This window comes from Bos grunniens, chromosome 20 (assembly GCF_055505025.1).
Source record: "Bos grunniens cultivar Pamir isolate PY7600 chromosome 20, Bosgru_T2T1.0, whole genome shotgun sequence".
Taxonomy (NCBI): domain Eukaryota; kingdom Metazoa; phylum Chordata; class Mammalia; order Artiodactyla; family Bovidae; genus Bos; species Bos grunniens.
This window is the reverse complement of record NC_141184.1, coordinates 32,612,260-32,631,491: the sequence shown is the minus strand read 5'-3', so window position 1 is coordinate 32,631,491 and position 19,232 is coordinate 32,612,260. Positions and strand designations below refer to the sequence as shown.

Below are 19,232 nucleotides of genomic sequence, written 5' to 3'. Positions count from 1 at the left end.
GACAGTGGGCCTAAACTTTAAGTGTGCTAAATTTTTAGTAATATGTAAAGCTTTAAAAAGAAAAACAAATTAGGTGATGAGTTCTGGTGATATTTTATTTAGAAAAACATAGACCCACCTGGACCAAAGTCACAAAATCTTAAGTTTTTTCTTTTAAATGTCACACTAATTAGATGTAAGGTCATCGCAAATAACAAAAGTATTTACACATTGAACACAAAATAAATATAAAACAACTGAAGTCAAATTAGTTCTCCATTGATTCATTTTGCATTCCCACTGCTCATCTTCTGTTTCATTTTTCTTTGTCTTTTGTAAATCCTTTTCTTTCTGGCTTTCAAATCGACTTTTGGCTCTGGTTTCACCCACTGTATTTCTACCGGCTTTTCCTCAGCTGGCGTAACAAAAACATCTGCAGTGGGATCATGGGGAAGAATAGTCTTTGGTTCTTTCTTTCTCAGCTTCTGCACATCTTTCACTTGCTGTTTCTCTCTGTATTTTGCAGCTGTGATGGATCTTATGACACGCCGATGCTAGAAACAAAAAAAATATGAAAGGTGCTCTTGAATAAAAATAAACATTTTATACATGGCAAGGACATTCACTTATGATACCTATTTCCCTTCACCCTGCATCATCAAAAAAAAAAAAAAGTAATCTGTAAGACTGGATGCAGCAAAAGCCAAATTCAGTTTCACAGTTAACAGAACACTTATTTGACAGAATTACTTTGGCCCAAGAGTTTTAGGACATCAAGGACCACAGAATAGAAACAGCTTACCATGTTTGGTGACTGGTAGTGAGGATTTTCATACAAAGTTGGTCCTCCAAAACTTCCCTGGAAAATCTTTATAAGATTTAAGACAAAACGGGGTCCTATTTCTACAAGAGCAGCATCTTCTTCAATGATCTTTAATTAAAAAAAGGAAAACATTTCATTTTGATTTGAATAAAATACTTCTAAATGGTACACGGGCTATATCCTCATTACAAATGTGCCTAAAAGGACTGATACCCAATAAAGCTAAGGTGGAAGGGAAACTTGGCAAATGCCGAATCATCAATATTTTCTGAAATGTATTACTGGTTACAGGCAGTTGTCATAGGAAAATATAAAAGTCTTTTCAGTGTGTCTTTAAAATTGAGTCATTTCAATCTGGTCTGTATCTAGCTTCTCACAACACATGTCTTCTTGCAAAACTGGTCAAATAATTATTTAAAACTGCAACCATGATAACAAAATGTGAATATTCAAGCACCCTATGGGGCACTCTTTCAAAATTTAAATCAATCCTTGAGTTGTTTTTATAAATCTAATTCAAATTAGATTAAAAGGCATATAAAAGGATACACGGCAAAATTTATTTTTGAATGGCTACTGACTGTGGAATTAAGGAGCAACTTCTGAACCACAAATACTACTATTGTTGTTTAAGGCAGGCCTGCATTCAGAGGTTAAGAAGGGGCTATGTTTAACTCACATATCTTTTCTGCTTAACACAAGCAGAAAAAAGCCCAGTTTATTTCACACGCTGTCTGAAATTCTGTCTTGCTGTTTTCATCCACCACTCCTCCTGAATGAATCACTGTATGACTCATCTAATAGTTCTCATCAAATATTTTCTATGGGGGCTATGTTTTTCTAAGTCTAAAACCCCGCCCCAGCCCCAGCAGACTCTAAAACCTCTTAGGAGAGAAACTTATATTTTATTCAATGTATAATGACTTGTGAGAAAATCCATACTCAGCTGATAGCCATGAACTTAGATTATGAAATAGGGGTTATTTACTACAAGTCTGTAGGGAAAAGAAAGCTATTTAAGAGAAAAAGAGTATCATTTCCTATTCTACATCATAAACACTATATATACTAACTTATATAATTAAAAACAAAAGCTAACCTGAAAGTTCCGAAACCATATCCTATTATCCAAAATGGTGAATGTAAACACATGGTCCACAAACGGCTGGCTTTTGGGATGGTACCGTGGTGTACTGAAGATCTGGTGGCAAAAGGGACGCGTGAGTTCTGTATTCTATGACATACCATGTGTGTTTTAGATAAAGTTAAAAGGAAGACACTTATTTATAATATTTTACTAAAAACAGTTTCTAGTAAAGATATTTACCTGAATTAAGAGTTCTTTTAACAAAGCATAATGTGGTAATTCATCAAAAGCCTATAAGAATAAAGTGAACATATTATTTGACAACATTAATTTTGCTTAAAGTTGTGTTTTATTAACTAAATTGAATTATACAACTATATCCACTCAAAAAAAACAACAATGCACAGTAAGAAAATTAAACCTCATACACTGAATGAGAAACTTACAGGGTCAAAAGACAAGAGGGGCCGAGAACCTTTTAAACAGTTTCCAGTCATCTTTAGCTCAGCTAGGGTATGAACTAGAAAAATTATAACAACAAAAATAGTTATAACTTTGGCACAATTATCCCTAAAGATTATTTTCAATTATCCCAAAAGATTATTTTCAATTTTCTCACAAAAAAAATTTAAATTGAGTCAACTTACTATTTTGAACAAGGAATTTAGCAGATGGTCCATGAGGTGAATTTGAAAGCCTAAAAAATATAAAAGAAGCTTTTTCAACTAATTAGAATTTAGAATGTAGTAAAAACTTACTGCCAGCTCGATTTAAAAGATATCACAAAGACTTCCCTGGTGGTCTAGTGGTAGTCTGCACTTCCAAAGCAAGGCGGCACAGGTTTGATCCCTGGTCTGGGAACTAAGATCCCACATGCCACATGGTGCAGTCAAAAACATAAAATGCAAGTTTAAAAAAAAGAAAAGATACCATAAAGTGCTAACAATACTCACATATTCCCAAATTTAATTAATACATTCTCTTTTGATATTGATTTCTAACATAATTTCACAGTTTTAAAAGAAAAGACTCTGTATGATTTCAATACCTTTAAACCATGGAATTTTTGCATTTGTTGTACATCCCTAGATATGTTCCAGTGTCTCCTGGTTTACAGTCTCTGGGAACTTGAATAGAATTTGTATCCTGCTGTTGTGTGAAACTGGATAAATCTTAATTATATTGAATTGTTTCACAGTGCTTTTCAAGTCCACTATATTCTTCTACTTTTCCGTCTATTCATTCTATTAATTTTTGAGAGTTTGATATTGAAACTCCAACTAAAAATCATAATTAATCTACTAAAAAATAATTGCAATATATTGTGGAACTATAACTTTTATTTTCTAAGTCTTCTGTAAATGTGTTATACTTTCATAATTTAAAAAATTAAAAAAAAATACATTCTCTTACCACATATAGAGATCTTGTTTTTTCTTAGCTTCAAAATAGATACATTTATTGCAGTTTTTCATTTCACAAACCTAAATGGAGCAAAGTATAGAAAAATGAAATACATAATAAAACTAAGATCTAAAGCAATTCAAAGAATGAATATTCAGATTCCTCTAAGAATACTTCAGCAGGTTAAGAGGTTACAAAGGTCTAAATCAAAGTAGATTTATTTGCAGAAATGTTTAGATTTTCTGCATAAGGTAAACTATGCTCTGCCCACCTCTTTGACGGAAACAGCTACTCTTTTTGGTCTAGCATTTTAACTGGCCTCCCTTGGGGAACCTCTTCTTCTGACCATATTGCTGTGTACAAACTACTAAGATTAAAAACAGACAACCCCAGGAATAAAGCACATTACAACCTCACCAATTGTAGAAAAACAGTCCTTAAAGAACCAAAAACATCCTTTATAACCATTACTTTGATGTTTAACTCTTTTGCTGTTCTATTTTAAGCTCAAGAAATTTGTTTTTTCTTCCTCATCTGTACTACCATTTCTGTGATTTGGTTCTGTAAAATCACTAAGGAGTATACAAAACCTATTTCAAGTTGAAGTAAACTTCAACGTCTTAAAGATTTATAAAGTCGCAAGTGAGAAATGCACAAAAGCAATAAGGGAATGATGTCCTTTATTACTGTAGTATTTATAAATTAATATATATATACTACCTGAGGCTTAAAGAATTCATCAACCCAATGCTTTTGTTGCTTACTTTCTCGGAATAAATACAACTACATGCTAAGTTGTGAGCTTTAGTTGCTGCAATCCAAATCCTGTTTATGTCTACTATCTTCACTTGAAATTATACTACCTATAAGGGGCCTGACTCCCTCATTAGAATGTAAGTTCCATGACGACAGGGGCATTTCTTTTAACACTGTTTCTATAGAATAATCCCATGATAGAACAGGGCTTCAAAATTTTGTGCTAAATGAATAACAGAAGCCTTTCTAATAACTAAAAAGAAGTATCTAAGTATCTAATTGTTTTTTAAAACAATTCTTCTAAGTTTTAAAAAAATTTGCTTTAAAAATGGAAGTTTAGTCTTCAACACTACTTTGAAATTTTAACCTATTACTAGTTCATAATACCTTAAGAGCAAATATCATATGCACTGCTTTTAATACTAGCAAAATACTTTCCTCAATATGTTTATTGAGAGAAGACAAATTTAAGAATGACCAAGAAATAATACATACTGAAGCACTAAACTGTGTGAAATAGACAATGAGTACTATAAAAAATTTTAGAAGGTACATAATTAAAGTTTGCGTATCTTATATAAAACAACTTAAGTCACTGGATAACTGATTTATTTTTTAAATGATCAACTTCTCATGTTCTAAAATAGTTTCTAAATAGTGCTGCTAGAATATTTTACTTTATTTTCTTAAATTACCTCATTAATCACAAATAATTTATCTTTACGATCCATTTTAGTATCTGTAAAAAGAAAAAAAAACAATTAAAAAGATTTCAAAGCTACTTCAATCAAATCACTCCTACTTTCTAGAAAATTAAATATTAAGTATCTTTATAATTTTCAGTTTAAATGAGATTGATCTTCAAAATGATTAGAGCTGAAGACAAATGACCTCTTTAAAAATCTTGTTCTTTTGAAATGCAAAAATGAGTGATTGAAAATAGTCCTCAGGAATTATAAAGATCTAGGCAGTGTTTCTTTGTGTGCAGGCATACCTCAGAGATTCTGCCTGTTCAGTTCCAGATGACCGTAATAAAGAGAATATTGAAAGATAGCAAGTCACATAAATTTTTTTTCATTTCCTAGTGCTTATAAATGTCATGCTTATACTATACCGTAGTATCAGATGTACAAACACACTACGTCTAAATAAACAACCTACATGCCTTAATTTAAAAATATTTTAATGCTAAAAAATGCTAACCATCATCTGAGCCTCCAGTGAGCCACAGTAGTAACTTCAAAGATCACTGATCACAGATCACAAAATAATAATGAAAAGGTTTGAAACACTGCAAGAATTACCAAAATGTGACAGAGATACAAAGTGAGCAAATAAATGCCATTGGAAAAACGGCGCCAAGAGACTTGCTTGACACAAGGTTACCACAAGTCTGCATATGGAGAAAAAAACAAATTGCAAAAAAGTGAAGCACAATAAAATGAGCTCTACCTCATTTTATGAATCTCTTTCCAAAGCAGGAAAATTCTCACAAACCAATTTTAGGACACAGGTTTTAGAAACACTCGCTTAGGAAACAATACAAATTAAAATTCTCTTTATGTAACTACAGACCTCAGTTTCAGAAACACTGTTATTTTATTCAGAAACACTGTTATGTTATTACCAAGAATTAAAACCTAAGCACCTCCCAACCCAGGCACAAAATACAGCTGCATGAGAACACTGTCATGGTTCCAAATCCCATTACTAAATGTTTTTCATTTGCCTGTAAGACATCCCATTATAAAAGAAAAAGCTTGGCATTTAATAGACTGAGCCCCAACTTAAAGGTTCTTCAAATCATACTCCGGGTACATTAAGTTTTTAATAAGAACAGTTTTTTGTTTTGTTTTGAATGCAGAAAATAATACATAGCAGTCTTGATTAATTTAGAAGGACAAACCAGCTCATGGCCTCTGAGAACATTATAATAAAGTCATTGCTGGATTTTCAAAAAATGTTTTAGAGAAGACAATGGTTAATGCATTTTGCAGAGAATTTCTAAAAAATATTAATTGGAAAAATCTTGGCACTGAACAGATAAAACTTCTGAGAAGTCGTTGTTCTTTACCTGACATGCTGAATGAACAAGTGTGACTAGAAGTGAAAATATATAAACAGGCAAGTTTACAAATATGAAATTTTAACACATATGATATAAAAGCACCTGCTTTAGAATGAGGCATCAACATTCTCAAGTCTTGCATTAAATGTCTTGTTCTGAAATTTATTCCTCTAGAAGAAAAGATGAGAATCCGTTCCTTATTTTTCCACTTTCCCTAAAGGAAAAAAGTGTGAGAATTTTAACATTTCATGGTGAATCTATCTTGTTTGCTTAAAAATAAATGCTTCCAAGTAGCAACCCAAACAATCCTGACCTCAGCCTTTAATTCAATCTCAGTAGCATTTACTGATCCCAGCTGCTTTCCAGAAACCTCCTTGGCTTCCCTTTGTTTTTCTTCAATTTCTCCAGTTCCTCCTCCTGATTATGACAGTTCTCATAATCACTCTCACAGCTTTCACTGTCAACTAACTCTACAGAAAGATAAGGAACTCTTTCTAGCTCAAATAATCCAGTATCTGACTTACCTCAAATTCAACTTTAGGATGCCAAATCTTAAAAGCTGGTAAACTCCCTTACTATTTTTCTGATGATGTCACCATCATTTCAGTCCCCCGTGCTTTGAATCTTCCATTATCTCATATCATAAGCACCAGTAAACGCTTCTTTCTCTTTCCAACAACTCTTAGTCCTCTCTTAGTGATACTGCCTTCAAGGTTCAGATTCTTATAATCTCATAACAATTGCAGATCTTCAAATGCTAGTCCTCCCTGCCAGGAGCTCCTCCAATAGACAAGGTGGACTACCACCTGCTCGCTCCAATCACATCTTTATCTTCCAGGGTTTTCTAAACAAAGTTCAAAACGACACAGCTTTAACACTAGATTCTAAAGCACATTTATATTTCTACCTATACTTTAGCCAATTTGGCTGTTGTTTTTTTTTTTCAAGTCAGCATTTCATCCACTTTAACACCTCTGATTAGTTTTTTTCTCTCCCTCTGGACTTATATTGTTCCCTCTCATTTTTGAATACAGAAATTTTGCCCTTACCTTGGGATACAATTCAAAGGCTAAATCCTTCATGATCCCTTACCTGGTTATTCTAAAGGAATCTTTATCTCCTGCACTTACATAAAAAATTTCATATTATGACTCAGATGACAGATACTATCACATTTCTTTTTAGCTCCTAAAGGGAAGAATGAGAACACTAACATTTACAGATAATCTACAGGTCTAGTTTACTCTTCACAAAGAGTAAATTACATTTTTTTCCTTAGTTTGCAAATGAGAAGAGTTCAAAATGTCCCCGTTAATTAATATCAGGGTTAGAATTCAAGCTTATCTTTCATTCCTCAAAGCTAACTCCTTTCCCAGCGCTTGCCAAATTTACCTGTCATTCACTACGTGGTATATACAGATCTATGCTAAGCTGTCAGAGAAGGCAATGGCACCCCACTCCAGTACTCTTGCCTGGAAAATCCCCTGGACGGAGGAGCCTGGTAGGCTGCAGTCCATGGGGTCGCTAGGAGTCAGACACGACTGAGCGACTTCACTTTCACTTTCATGCACTGGAGAAGGCAATGGCAACCCACTCCAGTGTTCTTGCCTGGAGAATCCCAGGGACGGGGGAGCCTGGTGGGCTGCCGTCTATGGGGTCGCACAGAGTCGGACACGACTTAGCAGCAGCAGCAGCATGCTAAGCTGTTGTGGGGGTGGCGGGGGACGACGGAAGGAAATTACTAAATCAGACGAATTGTCTCCACAGTATTTTATCTAGCTTAAGATGAATGAAAGATTCAACAACTTGTGTTCACCTTCTTCTGGGAAAAAAAAAAAAAAAACCCCATCAACTTACATATCAGTTCTTAGTTTCCTTCTAAACTCCAATATTTTAGGAGAAAGTGGTCACGTTTTAGTTTTGCAATCCCAAAGCACGGGAAACCTAACTTCTTACAGTGCTTGGCACATTAAAACTTTGTCGAATACACCTAAAAACTCACAGTATCTACCCTAGTTTTTCGTATCCCTTCAGAGTTACAAATCAAGTCGGGGATTGAATGGGAATGAGATTTAAGAGGGAATGGATATATGTATACTTACGGCTGATTAACGTTGTTGTACATTAGAAAACTGTACAACACAACATTGTAAAGCAATTATCCTCCAATTAAAGTAAAATTTAAAAAAAAAAATCACGTCTAAAGCACAGTCCCAAAGGACAGTAGCTTTTTAAAGAACCGCATAACCAGCTTCAACATTCAGAATACGGAAATATTCTGGCTATCCCATCACTGGAAGGGATATATACTCGAGAGAGACAAACAAGTTTAAGTTAGAATTCCTTTCTCCGACAACAAAAAACGAAGGAAATGAAGACAAAACACTGTAACAGTCGCCGAAAGTCGCTTCTCTGCGAGCAGTAACAGCTTTGAAATCGGTCAAGTTGCTCAGTCAGCAGCCTGCCAAGAGTGCAGCCACGTGCACTAGGGTTAGATGTAAAGGCGGCAGCTGGTCCCGCCGAGAGCTGAGACGGAGCTCCCGTAACACCCCCAGCATCTCTGAAACCCGCAGAGCGGTAATCAGGTAGGTACCACAACGAAAGCGCGTGGAGCCGCGGCCGCAAAGCCCCCTTTACCTTGCAAACTGGGCCTGGGATACGATCTTTCTCTTCTTCTGCCGCCTCCTCTGATACGTCGTTCGCCTTAGCCGGCAGCTTGCCACCTTTCGCGTCTCTTTTCAACTTTTTCGCCTGAACCGCCAGGCCTCCACGCCGTTTCCTCTTGGTCGCTGCCATCTTGCTCCGCGCCTTCGCTCTGGGCCTTCCTTCCGGCTCTGCCGCTCGCTCCGCCTTCCCGTCTCTATGGTCCCGGCCCCCAGCTCCACAGTCCTGCAGCTCTATGGTGCCTCTTTCCCGTCTTTATGGTACGGCCCGGTCGGCTCTCTAGGCCTCTTCTATCTCTGTGGTGACGGTGGCCGAGGTGACCGGCAAATCTGAATAGAGTGGCGGGAGCCGTTCCACTTCTTCCGCAGTTTTCTAGGAGCTGCATCCGGGCGCTGCGCACAGGTAGGGTTTGGGCGCTGGGGATCCCAAGACAAGTCTGTAAGCGGGTCGTGGGCTGGTGAGTGGTGGTGGGTGGTTGTCTGGGTCTCTTGAAGGACCTTCCAAGGACTCAAGCCCGCCCCCGTAGCGCATATCCTGTTAGAAGCAAGATTGGAGGCGCGGGACACCTCTTCTCTGACTGAGGAAGCGGAGCCTCTGTTTGGCTTGGCGAAACTGACGCCGGTTGACCGTGCTAGTTGCGTATTTCTGTCCTTCTTAACTTTTCGTGTTACTGTCTCCTTACTAAAGACGACGAAACCCTAGTTTACAGGGTAATTTCCCCCAAAGTTAGAGATAGTTAAGTGGCAGAGGTGGGGTTTCAGTCCCTACTTCGGCGAGTTCAGCGTCCAGGCCTCTTCCACTCGGCTCAGCGCAGGTTGAAATCGCGGGCCTCGTCAGCCTGGACGGGGAGTTTTACTGTCGCATCTCATCAGGAGCATCCCTCGGGGCCGCATGCGCCGTGGACCATGCCCCTCCTAACCCAGCGGATCCCAGACGAGAATGATTACTGCTTAGTGGCCAGCCTTGACAACGTCAGGAACCTCTCCACTATCTTGAAGGCTATTCATTTCCGAGAACATGCCACGTGTTTCGCTACTAAAAATGGAATCAAGGTTACAGTGGAAAACGCAAAATGTGTACAAGCAAATGCTTTTATTCAGGTATGGAAGTTGGCACCTTTAATCCGGTGACATATGACATTCTTCACCCAGCTCAATGAATTCCAAGGGTCCTTACTTAAGTTGGAGCACAAAATATCATTATTTGAATTCTTTTTCTCTCCTGGTAACAAATCCTTTTCCTATCGTGTTTTACAGAAATAATGGTTAATAATGTCTAAAATATTTTAAACTATAGGTGGGCACTTTTTCTGAGTGTTTTGTATGTTTATATATTTAAATCATTTAATGCTCACAATAGTGGTTTAGATGTAGTTTCTTTAGTTCTAGGTAATATACGGTTACTATGTGCAAGGGTACTGAAGTTCCCATGACTACAGATCATCAGTACTGTTGTCTCACATAACTCTAAAACTGAAACGATATGTGTTTGAACTGTCAATTGGTGTTTGTACTAAAATGAGTGTTTTGTGTAGAAAATGACAATGTCATTATGAGTGCCAAAACTGTACTGATGGCGGCTAAACTTTGAAGTGGTCTTTGAATACTTTTAATAAATTTATTTTGATAAATTAAAAAAAGTCAACAGTCCTACAGTCCTATGAGGTGGTTCTATTATTATTCCCATTTTACATTTGTGGAAACTGAGACACTAAGTGATTTGTCAGCAGTCCTATGGCTGGCAAGTGGCTTAGGTGGGATGAGAACCCACAACATTTGTTTCTGTAGTATATGCTCTTGTGCACTACTTCCCTGTTAGTATTTTTTCCTCTTATTGGTTATAATCTGTTTGTTCTTACAAAGTAATAGTTGTATGGTTCAGATAGGATTTCACATTTAATTTAGCATGTTTTTGGAACACCTAAGGGCACAGTATGACCTCAGGTATAGAGGGATTAATCAGACATGGTTCCTGTCCTCAAAAAGAAATTGAGAGTCAGTTATTACTCATGCATTGTCTAATTTGTTTGGCTGTTTTCCACATGACCTTAGCCCAACTGATGGGCACAAAAAGAAGACAAGGGAGAGTCATGTAGGAGATAGTTTAGCTCCAAGGAGATAGATGAAGGACCTTTTCATAAAGTTTTGCATCAGACTGAAATCAGTTTCACCTTCAACTACTGAGTAGTAGTATTCTAATGGATCTCAGTTGAAAAAGTTTAAGATGTGTTGACTGATAATCAAATTATTTTCATGGGTTTAGCACAATATTGTTATTTTAAAAACATAAAGTCAGCTCTAGAATTGTATGTGTGCATTATCATTTTTTCACATTTACTTTTTTTTTATAGGCTGGAATATTTCAAGAATTTAGAGTTCAAGAAGAGTCTGTTACTTTTCGAATTAATTTAACTGTCCTTTTAGACTGTTTATCTATTTTTGGATCAAGTCCTGTGCCAGGTGAACTATTTTATTGTCATAATAACATAAAAGCATTTCTGGATGGTCAGAAAAATACAGGGAAAATTATTAGAATATAAGTAGTATAAACATTTGTTTAAAAAATTAATTGCCAATTTATTTTTCATTTGCCACAATCATATATTCTGATTTTTCATAATATTAGTAGATGCTAATGGTTCTTAATTTACATTCACCTTTTAATTTACAAAGCTTTTAGGATTTTAAATTTGAACTAATCAAAAGAATACTTTGAACATGTCTTAAATATGTTTAACATTGAGAAATATATTTTAATTGCTTCTTTTCCCTAATTTGTCAAGAATTATAGTTAGTGGCAGAGAAAAGCAGATACCAGTTGTCCTGAGTCCCAGTTCACTGTGTTTGACATTTGCTCTTTTTTCTTTAAGCCCTATTTATAAATTCAGTTTATTTTCCTAAATGCTTTTCTTTAAAATAGTCATATACTTTTAACAATAGTTAAAACTACAAGGAAACCCCAGAAGAATGATTTTTACTTCATAGGAAAGGATCAGTTATGGTCCTCTAGAAAATATGTTTTAATTGTGTACTGACAGTTCCGGAATTGTCAGGAATTGGTTAAAATTATACATTTTCTAATGCAGTGATCCCCAACTGGTTTTCCATAAAAGTACCTGCCTTCTTCCATTCCTCAGTGTGGTTCTCCACCCACTAAGAGGAGTAGAGTGTCCTGTCATAGTCCTTCTCCTCTTTAGTACTAGTTTTGCAGAGCTAAAACCCTAACCTCCATTAACCACCCTTTTTCTCCCAATTAGACCTTAAGATGTGGTGAAATATAAAGAGTATCTCCCAGTAGAAAACGTTGGAAGGGTCCTTATCACAGTGAATACATTGATGTTATAATAAGACAATATGAAAGCAATCCAGATTGAACCTTCAAGAATAGCATAATCTATCCTACAACAGTTATTATTAATACATGCAATATGGACTGTATAGATTCTCCATCCTGAAGTTGTATATTTATATATAATCACCTAGCTATCTCTAAAGTGTTTTTTTTTTCAACCTGGAAAATGATTTCAAAGAGTTACATTTTATTCCCAATTTTTTGCAGTTATTTTTGGAATTGTCTACACACAACTATCATCAGGAAAGATGTGATCCCTTCTCATAAGGATATACATACATATATGCTAGAAATGGACACGGTAAAATGTTCTTGAGTTTTAGGCATGATTTGAGGAGAAACTGAGCCCAGAGCTCTAAAGCTAAGCCCAGAGTAGTATTTGTTTCCATTGCAGGGACTTTTACTGCACTTCGGATGTGTTACCAAGGTTATGGTTACCCTCTGATGCTGTTTCTGGAAGAAGGAGGCGTGGTGACAGTGTGTAAAATCAACACTCAGGAGCCTGAGGAGACTCTGGATTTTGATTTCTGCAGCACCAATGTCATTAATAAAATTATTCTGCAGTCAGAGGGGCTCCGTGAAGCATTTTCCGAGTTGGATATGACGAGTGAGGTCCTGCAGATCACCATGTCTCCAGATAAACCTTATTTCAGGTACTTGAAAGCCCTGCAGTCCTGGTTAATGTAGTTTACTCCATCTACCTGCTTACACATTTTCTTAGAATGCAGTTTTTGTTACCCAGGTTATGAAAATTTTCAGAACTTCAGAGAGCTTCTACTCTTAGTTCATACTTTTATGTGTCAGGACACTAGAAGACCCAGGAAGACTAACTCACTATAAAGCTTCATAGGTAGTGTTGGTTTCTAGAAGAGTAGCCCCATCTCTGAGTTCATAAACTAGTGATCATTTCATTGCTGTTCTACTTACCATCATAGATCAGTTGCATTGTGAGGAAAATTGAGCTTAAACTTTTGCAAAAGGTGTTTACAGCATGTGGTATCTCTTTTTCCCAAGTTAGTACAGATGCTGGAGGGAATAGGTGTTTTCTATACATGGTTCATTCACTTAAGTATCAATCACCTATAGTGTGCATATTTACATTAAGTGCTGCTGCTGCTGCTAAGTCGTGTCAGTCGTGTCCGACTCTGTGCGACCCCATAGACGGCAGCCCACCAGGCTCCCCTGTCCCTGGGATTCTCCAGGCAAGAACATTGGAGTGGGTTGCCATTTCCTTCTCCAATGCATGAAAGTGAAAAGTGAAAGTGAAGTCGCTCAGTCGTGTCCTACTCTTAGCAACTCCATGGACTGCAGCCTACCAGGCTCCTCCGTCCATGGGATTTTCCAGGCAAGAGTACTGGAGTGGGTTGCCATTGCCTTCTCCAACATTAAGCACTACAGGAAGGAAAAGCTTAAAATCAAGATGATGAGGCTATACGTGAAACACCTTAGAGAGAACAAAATTACATGCCGTTAAGATTAGGGAACCAGCACAGGAGTACTTTGGGAGGCATGGTCAAGGTGAGATTCCTAAGAGGGCAATTTTCAGCAGGAATATAGTATCAAAAACTGTCAAGCTGCTTCTCATATTTTGACCCAACGAATGAAATGGCAAAACTCTTCAGGATTAGAATCAGAGAGAGAATTTATTTATTTCTACTCTTTTGAAATCGTTCAGAATATTAGAGTAAAGGAGTTAAATACATACGGTATGAGAGGTGTAATTATTATTTTTGTATCTCCTTTAGAAGAACTGCAGGCTTTTCTTATTGGTTAGGTAGTTAAAGAATTTGCTCAAGATTGGTTAAAATGCTAATCAAAATGGAAATGAGTGCAACCCTACTTAAGCAGTGATGTGAATTAAAGATTTCAGACACTTTAAACAGAGTATTCCAGAGGCTCCTCATCTACATGATCTCTCTCAGCATGGGTGACTAGATGGATCATGGTATTTTTCATCTCCCATACAGGAAATTATTTGGTGGTGGGGAACTGGAAGTTGAAATATTTTTTTCTGGATATGTTAAACTTGAGCCTGTGGCACTAGGGAGTAGTTGGATAGATAGGTGTAGAGTTCAGGAGATCAGTCTAGACTAAAAATATAGATTTGGGAACCATCAGCATGGCTGGGCATGAACAACATGGCTCAGAGAAAGAGGTGATGTTAGAAGAGGGAAAAGATGGATTCTGGGGAAAGCCAGCAAGCACCTAGGTCTTTATCACTGCTCATATAGCGCTCACATACAGTGCTCATATATGTTAATTCCAGGTGGCTCAGATGGTAAAGAATCTGCCTGCAATGCAGGATACCCACGTTAGATCCCTTGGTCAGGAAGGTCCCCTGGAGAAGGGCATGGCAACCCACTCCAGTATTCTTGCTGGAGAATCCCATGGACAGAGGAACTTGGTGAGCTTCAGTCCATGGAGTCACAAAGAGTCGAACAGGACTTGAGCCACTAACACTTTTCACTTTCCAAAACAAATGATCAGTAAGTTAAGTAAACATAAACATTCACAAATTGTCTGCAAACTACTGATATTCCCAAGCAAAGAAAACCATAAAACAACCTGAAAAGCGTCTGAGACACACAAAAGCCCTAATTGCTTGGTGTGGCAGTAGACATAGCTGGCAGGGCCCTGGGCTTGCCATTGACATAGATCAGGGCCCGTCACTCTGCCACTCTCCTGTTACATGGTTCTGATTTGAGGAAGAGGGAAGGACAATATCAAAGTAATATTAAGGTAATGAGATTGAGGCAGAGCCCCCTAGATTCCTTCTGTGACTGGCTTTTTTCAAAGTCATTTATTAGTTGCTAGCTCTGTACTGCAGCATCCTACAGGAATCTTTATTATGTTGTTGTTACAGCGCCGTGTCTACAGCTGTCTACATATGTGTTTCACTCACCAGAATGAGCTTCTTAAGGAAGTGTTTGCTTATTTGGATACTAATGTGGCTTATTGTTGAACCAATGAATAAATGAATTGCTCATTTTCTACTATAGGTTATCTACTTTTGGGAATGCAGGAAGCTCCCACCTTGACTATCCCAAAGATTCTGATTTGATGGAATTATTTCACTGCAGTGAGACCCAGGTCAACAGGTCAGTAGGTTGCCATTTGGTGATGAAGGTGAGGTTAAATACTATATTTCTATTAAATAAATTTTTTAAGACTTTCAATGTGTAGATAAAAGTATAGCAAAAAATAAATAGTAGGTTGCTGGGTTTACATGGGAATTTGGCATTGTGATAGTGAATTAAATTTTCAAAATGAAGAAAATATTAGCAAATTGGACAGCTCTTTGATTCTGTTCTTATATTTGCTGTTTGGTAGTTCTTGGCTAACTTCTGTCCTTTACTTGGAATTATGCTTTAAATGTGTCCAAATAACAGCTTTTTGTTTACTTTTCTGCAGATACAAGATTTCTTTACTGAAACCCTCTACAAAGGCATTAGTCCTGTCTTGTAAGGTATCTATTCGAACAGATAACCGAGGATTTCTCTCATTACAGTATATGATTAGAAATGAAGATGGACAAATATGCTTTGTGGAATATTACTGCTGTCCTGATGAAGAAGTTCCTGACTCTTAGTCTTCAGTATGGCGGTTCACGCACTGTTTATGTACACATGCATAGTAGGTCATGTTCTCATGCTGAGCGCAGTGCCCTTCATGACTTCCTGTTAAGATTTTGTAAGGGGAAGAAGCAGGGAGGAGGAGCAGCACAGTCCCTGTCCCGATAGTTGCTGTAGGTTTTGTCAGTAATGTCACGTAGTCATAGATTATCCAGTATGGACTAGTTTGTGGTTCTGTCTTTTGAACTCACGGAAATTGTTACAAGTCAAGGTGCATAAGTTTTATGTGTTATTCTACTTAAGTAGGACATTCCAAGAGTATAAAAATTTGAAGTTTGGTGAAGCCATATCAGAAATGTTCTTTTATTTATTTACTATTAGAAAAAGCAATAGCATATGGGCATCACTTCCTAGTTGGAATTCTGGAGACTCTGTCATAAAGCAGTGGTTCTCAGAGTGTCATGCCTAGACCACCTGGAAACTTGTCAGGAACTCTGAGGGTGGGGCCAGCAATCTATACTTTAAACAGCTTCCCCCCTTCACCGCCCCACCCCCCGAGATTCTGATCCTTGCTAAAGTTTGAGAACCACTGTTTTAAAGGATATTTTTTAAAAATAGCATTTTAATTGCATTGAAGTGACTGCTTTTACAGGTGATGTCTTTGCAAGTGTTCTGAAGTTTAGGTGTCATCAAACAAGTCTGAATAATTATATGATTTATTTACATTTTGAAGGCATTTATGAACATGATATAAAACAGTCTTCAGAATTACAGGTTTTCATCTTGTTCTGAAAACCAGTCATTGTAGTAAGTACTTATTAGATACCTTCTATTTGCCTATAAGAGTTCCTCAACCAGGGCTTCCCAAGTGGCTCAGTGGTAAAAGAATCCACCTGCCAATGCAGGAGACACAGGTTCCATCCCTGATCCTGGAAGATCCCACATTCTGTGGAGCAGCCATGCCCCTGTACCACAACTGCTGAGCCTGTACTCTAGAGCTTGGCAGCTGCAGCTACTGAGCTCATGTGCCCTAGAGCCCGTGTTCTGCAACTAGAGAAAAGCTTGCACTTGACAAAGACCTAGTACAACCAAAAATAATTTTTTTTTTTTTTTTTAAGTTTCTCAACCAAACCAAGGCATATCTCAGTGGGCAGGCACGTAGGCGCTGCTCCCGGGTACCTGTACGACTCATGCAATGCTGGGTATTTAGCCCAGGGTGAATGCCGGATAACTAGTTAAGTCTCCCAGGCAATCTCGGGATGCCCAGCTGGTACAAAAGTCGTTGGAGTTTTGTAAAGTTACAGTATGTGTTAAAGAAGGAAATGATTGAATCTGCCAAATGTCCAGATTTTTTTTTGTCTCAATAAGCATTAAGAACAAAACACGTCTAAAACATAATTATGAAAATACTTAATCAGTAAACATTTCAAGGACTACAATTTTCCTTTAAATTTAAAACTGGACAGTTACTTGGTTTTTTTCCATTGGCATGTCTAGTATCTAAAATAGTGCCAGGATAAGGTAAATATTCATCAGATAAAAGGACCTCCACTTTCAGATTATTAGTCACTATGAAAGTTGAACCTATGATTAAATAAGACTGACATTTTTGCACATTTAAGACTACTATTTCAGCTGAACATATCTTGAGTTACTTAGAATTCAGAAGCTAATAAATTTAATTCTTTCTCAGTCACCGTAACATCAAGATATGTTTTAATAAAGAATTTTCTAGTTATGTGTGTTCTGTTTGACTCCCTAATTTGCTAGCCTAACTTTGTTCAAGTTCCTATGAGAGACCACTGGGGGGAGCACTTACTTGTGCAACGCAGATGCTTTGGTGACTGTAAGTTGAGTTCACGTGTCACAAAAGACTAAGATTTAGCTTTACCTTTCTGAAGTTTACCTCATATTCTTTCTAATAAAATTGTAATAAATTTTAAAATTGTAATTCTAATAAAATTAACAGTAGCTATTTTTTTCTATTTTTAATTAGTTTATTCCCAACTTATGATTATGCTTCCACCTAGAACTGATGAAATGATTCAAAACATGTTAAATTTTACTGTTGTAATAAAAATAAGTCTTGTAATACATGTTTTGTTTTGTTTTTTTTTTTTTATAAGAAGCCACACAGTTGCTGTGATACTCTCAAGTCCTGCTAAGCATTAGTTACCATTGCTGAAAGGGCAGCATGTGGCAGCCCCTACAGCTTAGGGTGAGTGGGGGGGTTCAGAACTACATAGACTCCCTTTTCCCCTTTCCGTCTTCATACTGCTGGCTCTTGTCCCCACCTGAAACAAAATCTGCTGGGTTCTGAGGAATTGGGAAATAGCATTTTCTCTTTTCCCGAGTTTGTATTCGTAGCATTTTTATATGAGTGTCAGGTTGCATGCTCTTCTGCAGCAGTTAGCAGCTCTACTGTGGGTTTTCCTGCTCCAGCAGTGGACAGCTCAACCTCTAATCAGAAATGCCCCAGGCAGCTGGCATGGGTGTTCCTGGCATCCATATCTCAGTCACTTCAGAAGCCTCAATAAAAGAGTAAATGTTTGAAGTAGGTTATCTTTTCGAAATGTATAGCTCATTGACTGGATGTAACTCCTAGTTAATAGTAGTGGCTCTCATTGGTAAAACTAGAGGTATTCAGGATATGTGAACTAAATTTCAGAGTAGTTCCCCATCCCTTTACGGAAAGAATATGAGAATCTAGTGAGGCCTGTAGTCTGTACCCTTAGGACTGGTGCCTGAGGCTTGACTTACTTCCTGCCATTTGTCCAGGGATTTCTGTTGCTTGTTGCTGACTGGATCAGGACAGTCCCGTCTCGAATATTGTCAGGTTTGCCTTAAGTGGACCTTTAATGCAAAGTGATGGGTGAACTGCCAACACATGGAGGTAAGGCATCACCGAACTTCCAGAGCCAGTTGCAGAAACTGCTTGGTAATGAACATTTATTAAAATTTATATGTGGGAGAGTTTGAGCTGGGCTTGGTTTTGTTTGTTTTCCAATTCAGTTACAGGGACTGAAAGAAAGTAGCTAACCCTCATCTATCTCAGAAATTTCAGTGCCCGATAACCAAAGGAATGTCTAAGCCGTGTATGACCTTATGGACTAGGGTGGCTGGAAACCTCAGGTGTTTTGATTGGTTGTCCAGATCGCTGCTTCCCACTGAATGAGTTTAGAAAGGAGCTTAGTTCTCAACTCCAGTTTTCCAAGAGTGAAACTTTATATTAAGTTGTATTGTGCTGAACATTTCCAATGTGGTTTCTTAAAACTTGGGGATTTCAAAAAATAGTAACATTTTTAAACTTTTAGAACCAAGATAGATGGCAGCTTTCTATTTTGTCAGATAGGAGGATATTAAAACCATTTCATAAAACATTTTGAAATCAAAATCTTGGGGGACAGGTGGGAATTTTGTACTGTCAACAAAGAAAAACTGGAGATACTAAAAATAAGATGAGACAACAGGGTTACACATTTTATGCTATTGTTTTATTGATAGAGGTTTGTCAGTTTGGAAATGTTA

The 19,232-nt window shown here is 37.4% G+C and overlaps 2 protein-coding genes across 11 annotated transcripts; one reads left to right on the top strand and one right to left on the bottom strand.

Annotated features, from left to right (window-relative positions):
- Positions 1–77: 77 nt before the first annotated feature.
- On the bottom strand, positions 78–8,934 carry BRIX1 (biogenesis of ribosomes BRX1). Of its 2 annotated transcripts, XM_086361364.1 has the most exons (11): positions 8,755–8,934; positions 6,642–6,961; positions 6,220–6,331; positions 4,745–4,788; positions 3,303–3,373; positions 2,537–2,586; positions 2,336–2,409; positions 2,130–2,180; positions 1,902–2,003; positions 782–910; positions 78–533 (listed from the first exon to the last, which is right to left on the bottom strand). In XM_086361364.1, exons 3-11 carry the CDS (start codon positions 6,257–6,259, stop codon positions 264–266), a joined length of 831 nt encoding a protein of 276 aa, XP_086217490.1. In that variant the 5' UTR covers positions 6,260–6,331; positions 6,642–6,961; positions 8,755–8,934; the 3' UTR covers positions 78–263. The 2 variants fall into 2 exon arrangements, with proteins under 2 accessions (XP_086217490.1, XP_086217489.1); XM_086361363.1 differs by lacking the exon at positions 6,642–6,961.
- Positions 8,935–8,965: 31 nt separating this feature from the next.
- Positions 8,966–17,800, top strand: RAD1 (RAD1 checkpoint DNA exonuclease). 9 transcript variants are annotated; one of them, XM_086361371.1, is made up of 7 exons: positions 9,045–9,183; positions 9,654–9,881; positions 11,132–11,240; positions 12,340–12,433; positions 12,527–12,785; positions 15,132–15,230; positions 15,544–17,800. In XM_086361371.1, the coding sequence occupies exons 5-7, from the start codon at positions 12,547–12,549 to the stop codon at positions 15,719–15,721; spliced, it is 516 nt and encodes a 171-aa protein (XP_086217497.1). In that variant the 5' UTR covers positions 9,045–9,183; positions 9,654–9,881; positions 11,132–11,240; positions 12,340–12,433; positions 12,527–12,546; the 3' UTR covers positions 15,722–17,800. The 9 variants fall into 9 exon arrangements, with proteins under 9 accessions (XP_086217494.1, XP_086217492.1, XP_086217495.1 ...); XM_086361373.1 differs by having other exon boundaries at positions 9,072–9,183; positions 9,596–9,881; XM_086361372.1 differs by having other exon boundaries at positions 9,092–9,183; positions 9,591–9,881.
- Positions 17,801–19,232: the final 1,432 nt, after the last annotated feature.

Bases quoted from the DNA above. Each gene is read 5' to 3' on its own strand.
- BRIX1 (XM_086361363.1), bottom strand. From the start codon at position 8,913: ATGGCAGCGACCAAGAGGAAACGGCGTGGAGGCCTGGCGGTTCAGGCG. The intron at 6,332-8,754 runs GTAAAGGGGGCT...TTTTTCCTTTAG, and splicing joins TCCCAGGCCCAGTTTGCAAG to GGAAAGTGGAAAAATAAGGA. The intron at 911-1,901 runs GTTAGCTTTTGT...TTTTAATTAAAG, and splicing joins TATGGTTTCGGAACTTTCAG to ATCATTGAAGAAGATGCTGC.
- RAD1 (XM_086361366.1), top strand. From the start codon at position 9,687: ATGCCCCTCCTAACCCAGCGGATCCCAGACGAGAATGATTACTGCTTA. The intron at 9,882-11,131 runs GTATGGAAGTTG...TTTTTTTTATAG, and splicing joins AAGCAAATGCTTTTATTCAG to GCTGGAATATTTCAAGAATT. The intron at 11,241-12,526 runs GTGAACTATTTT...TTTCCATTGCAG, and splicing joins TGGATCAAGTCCTGTGCCAG to GGACTTTTACTGCACTTCGG.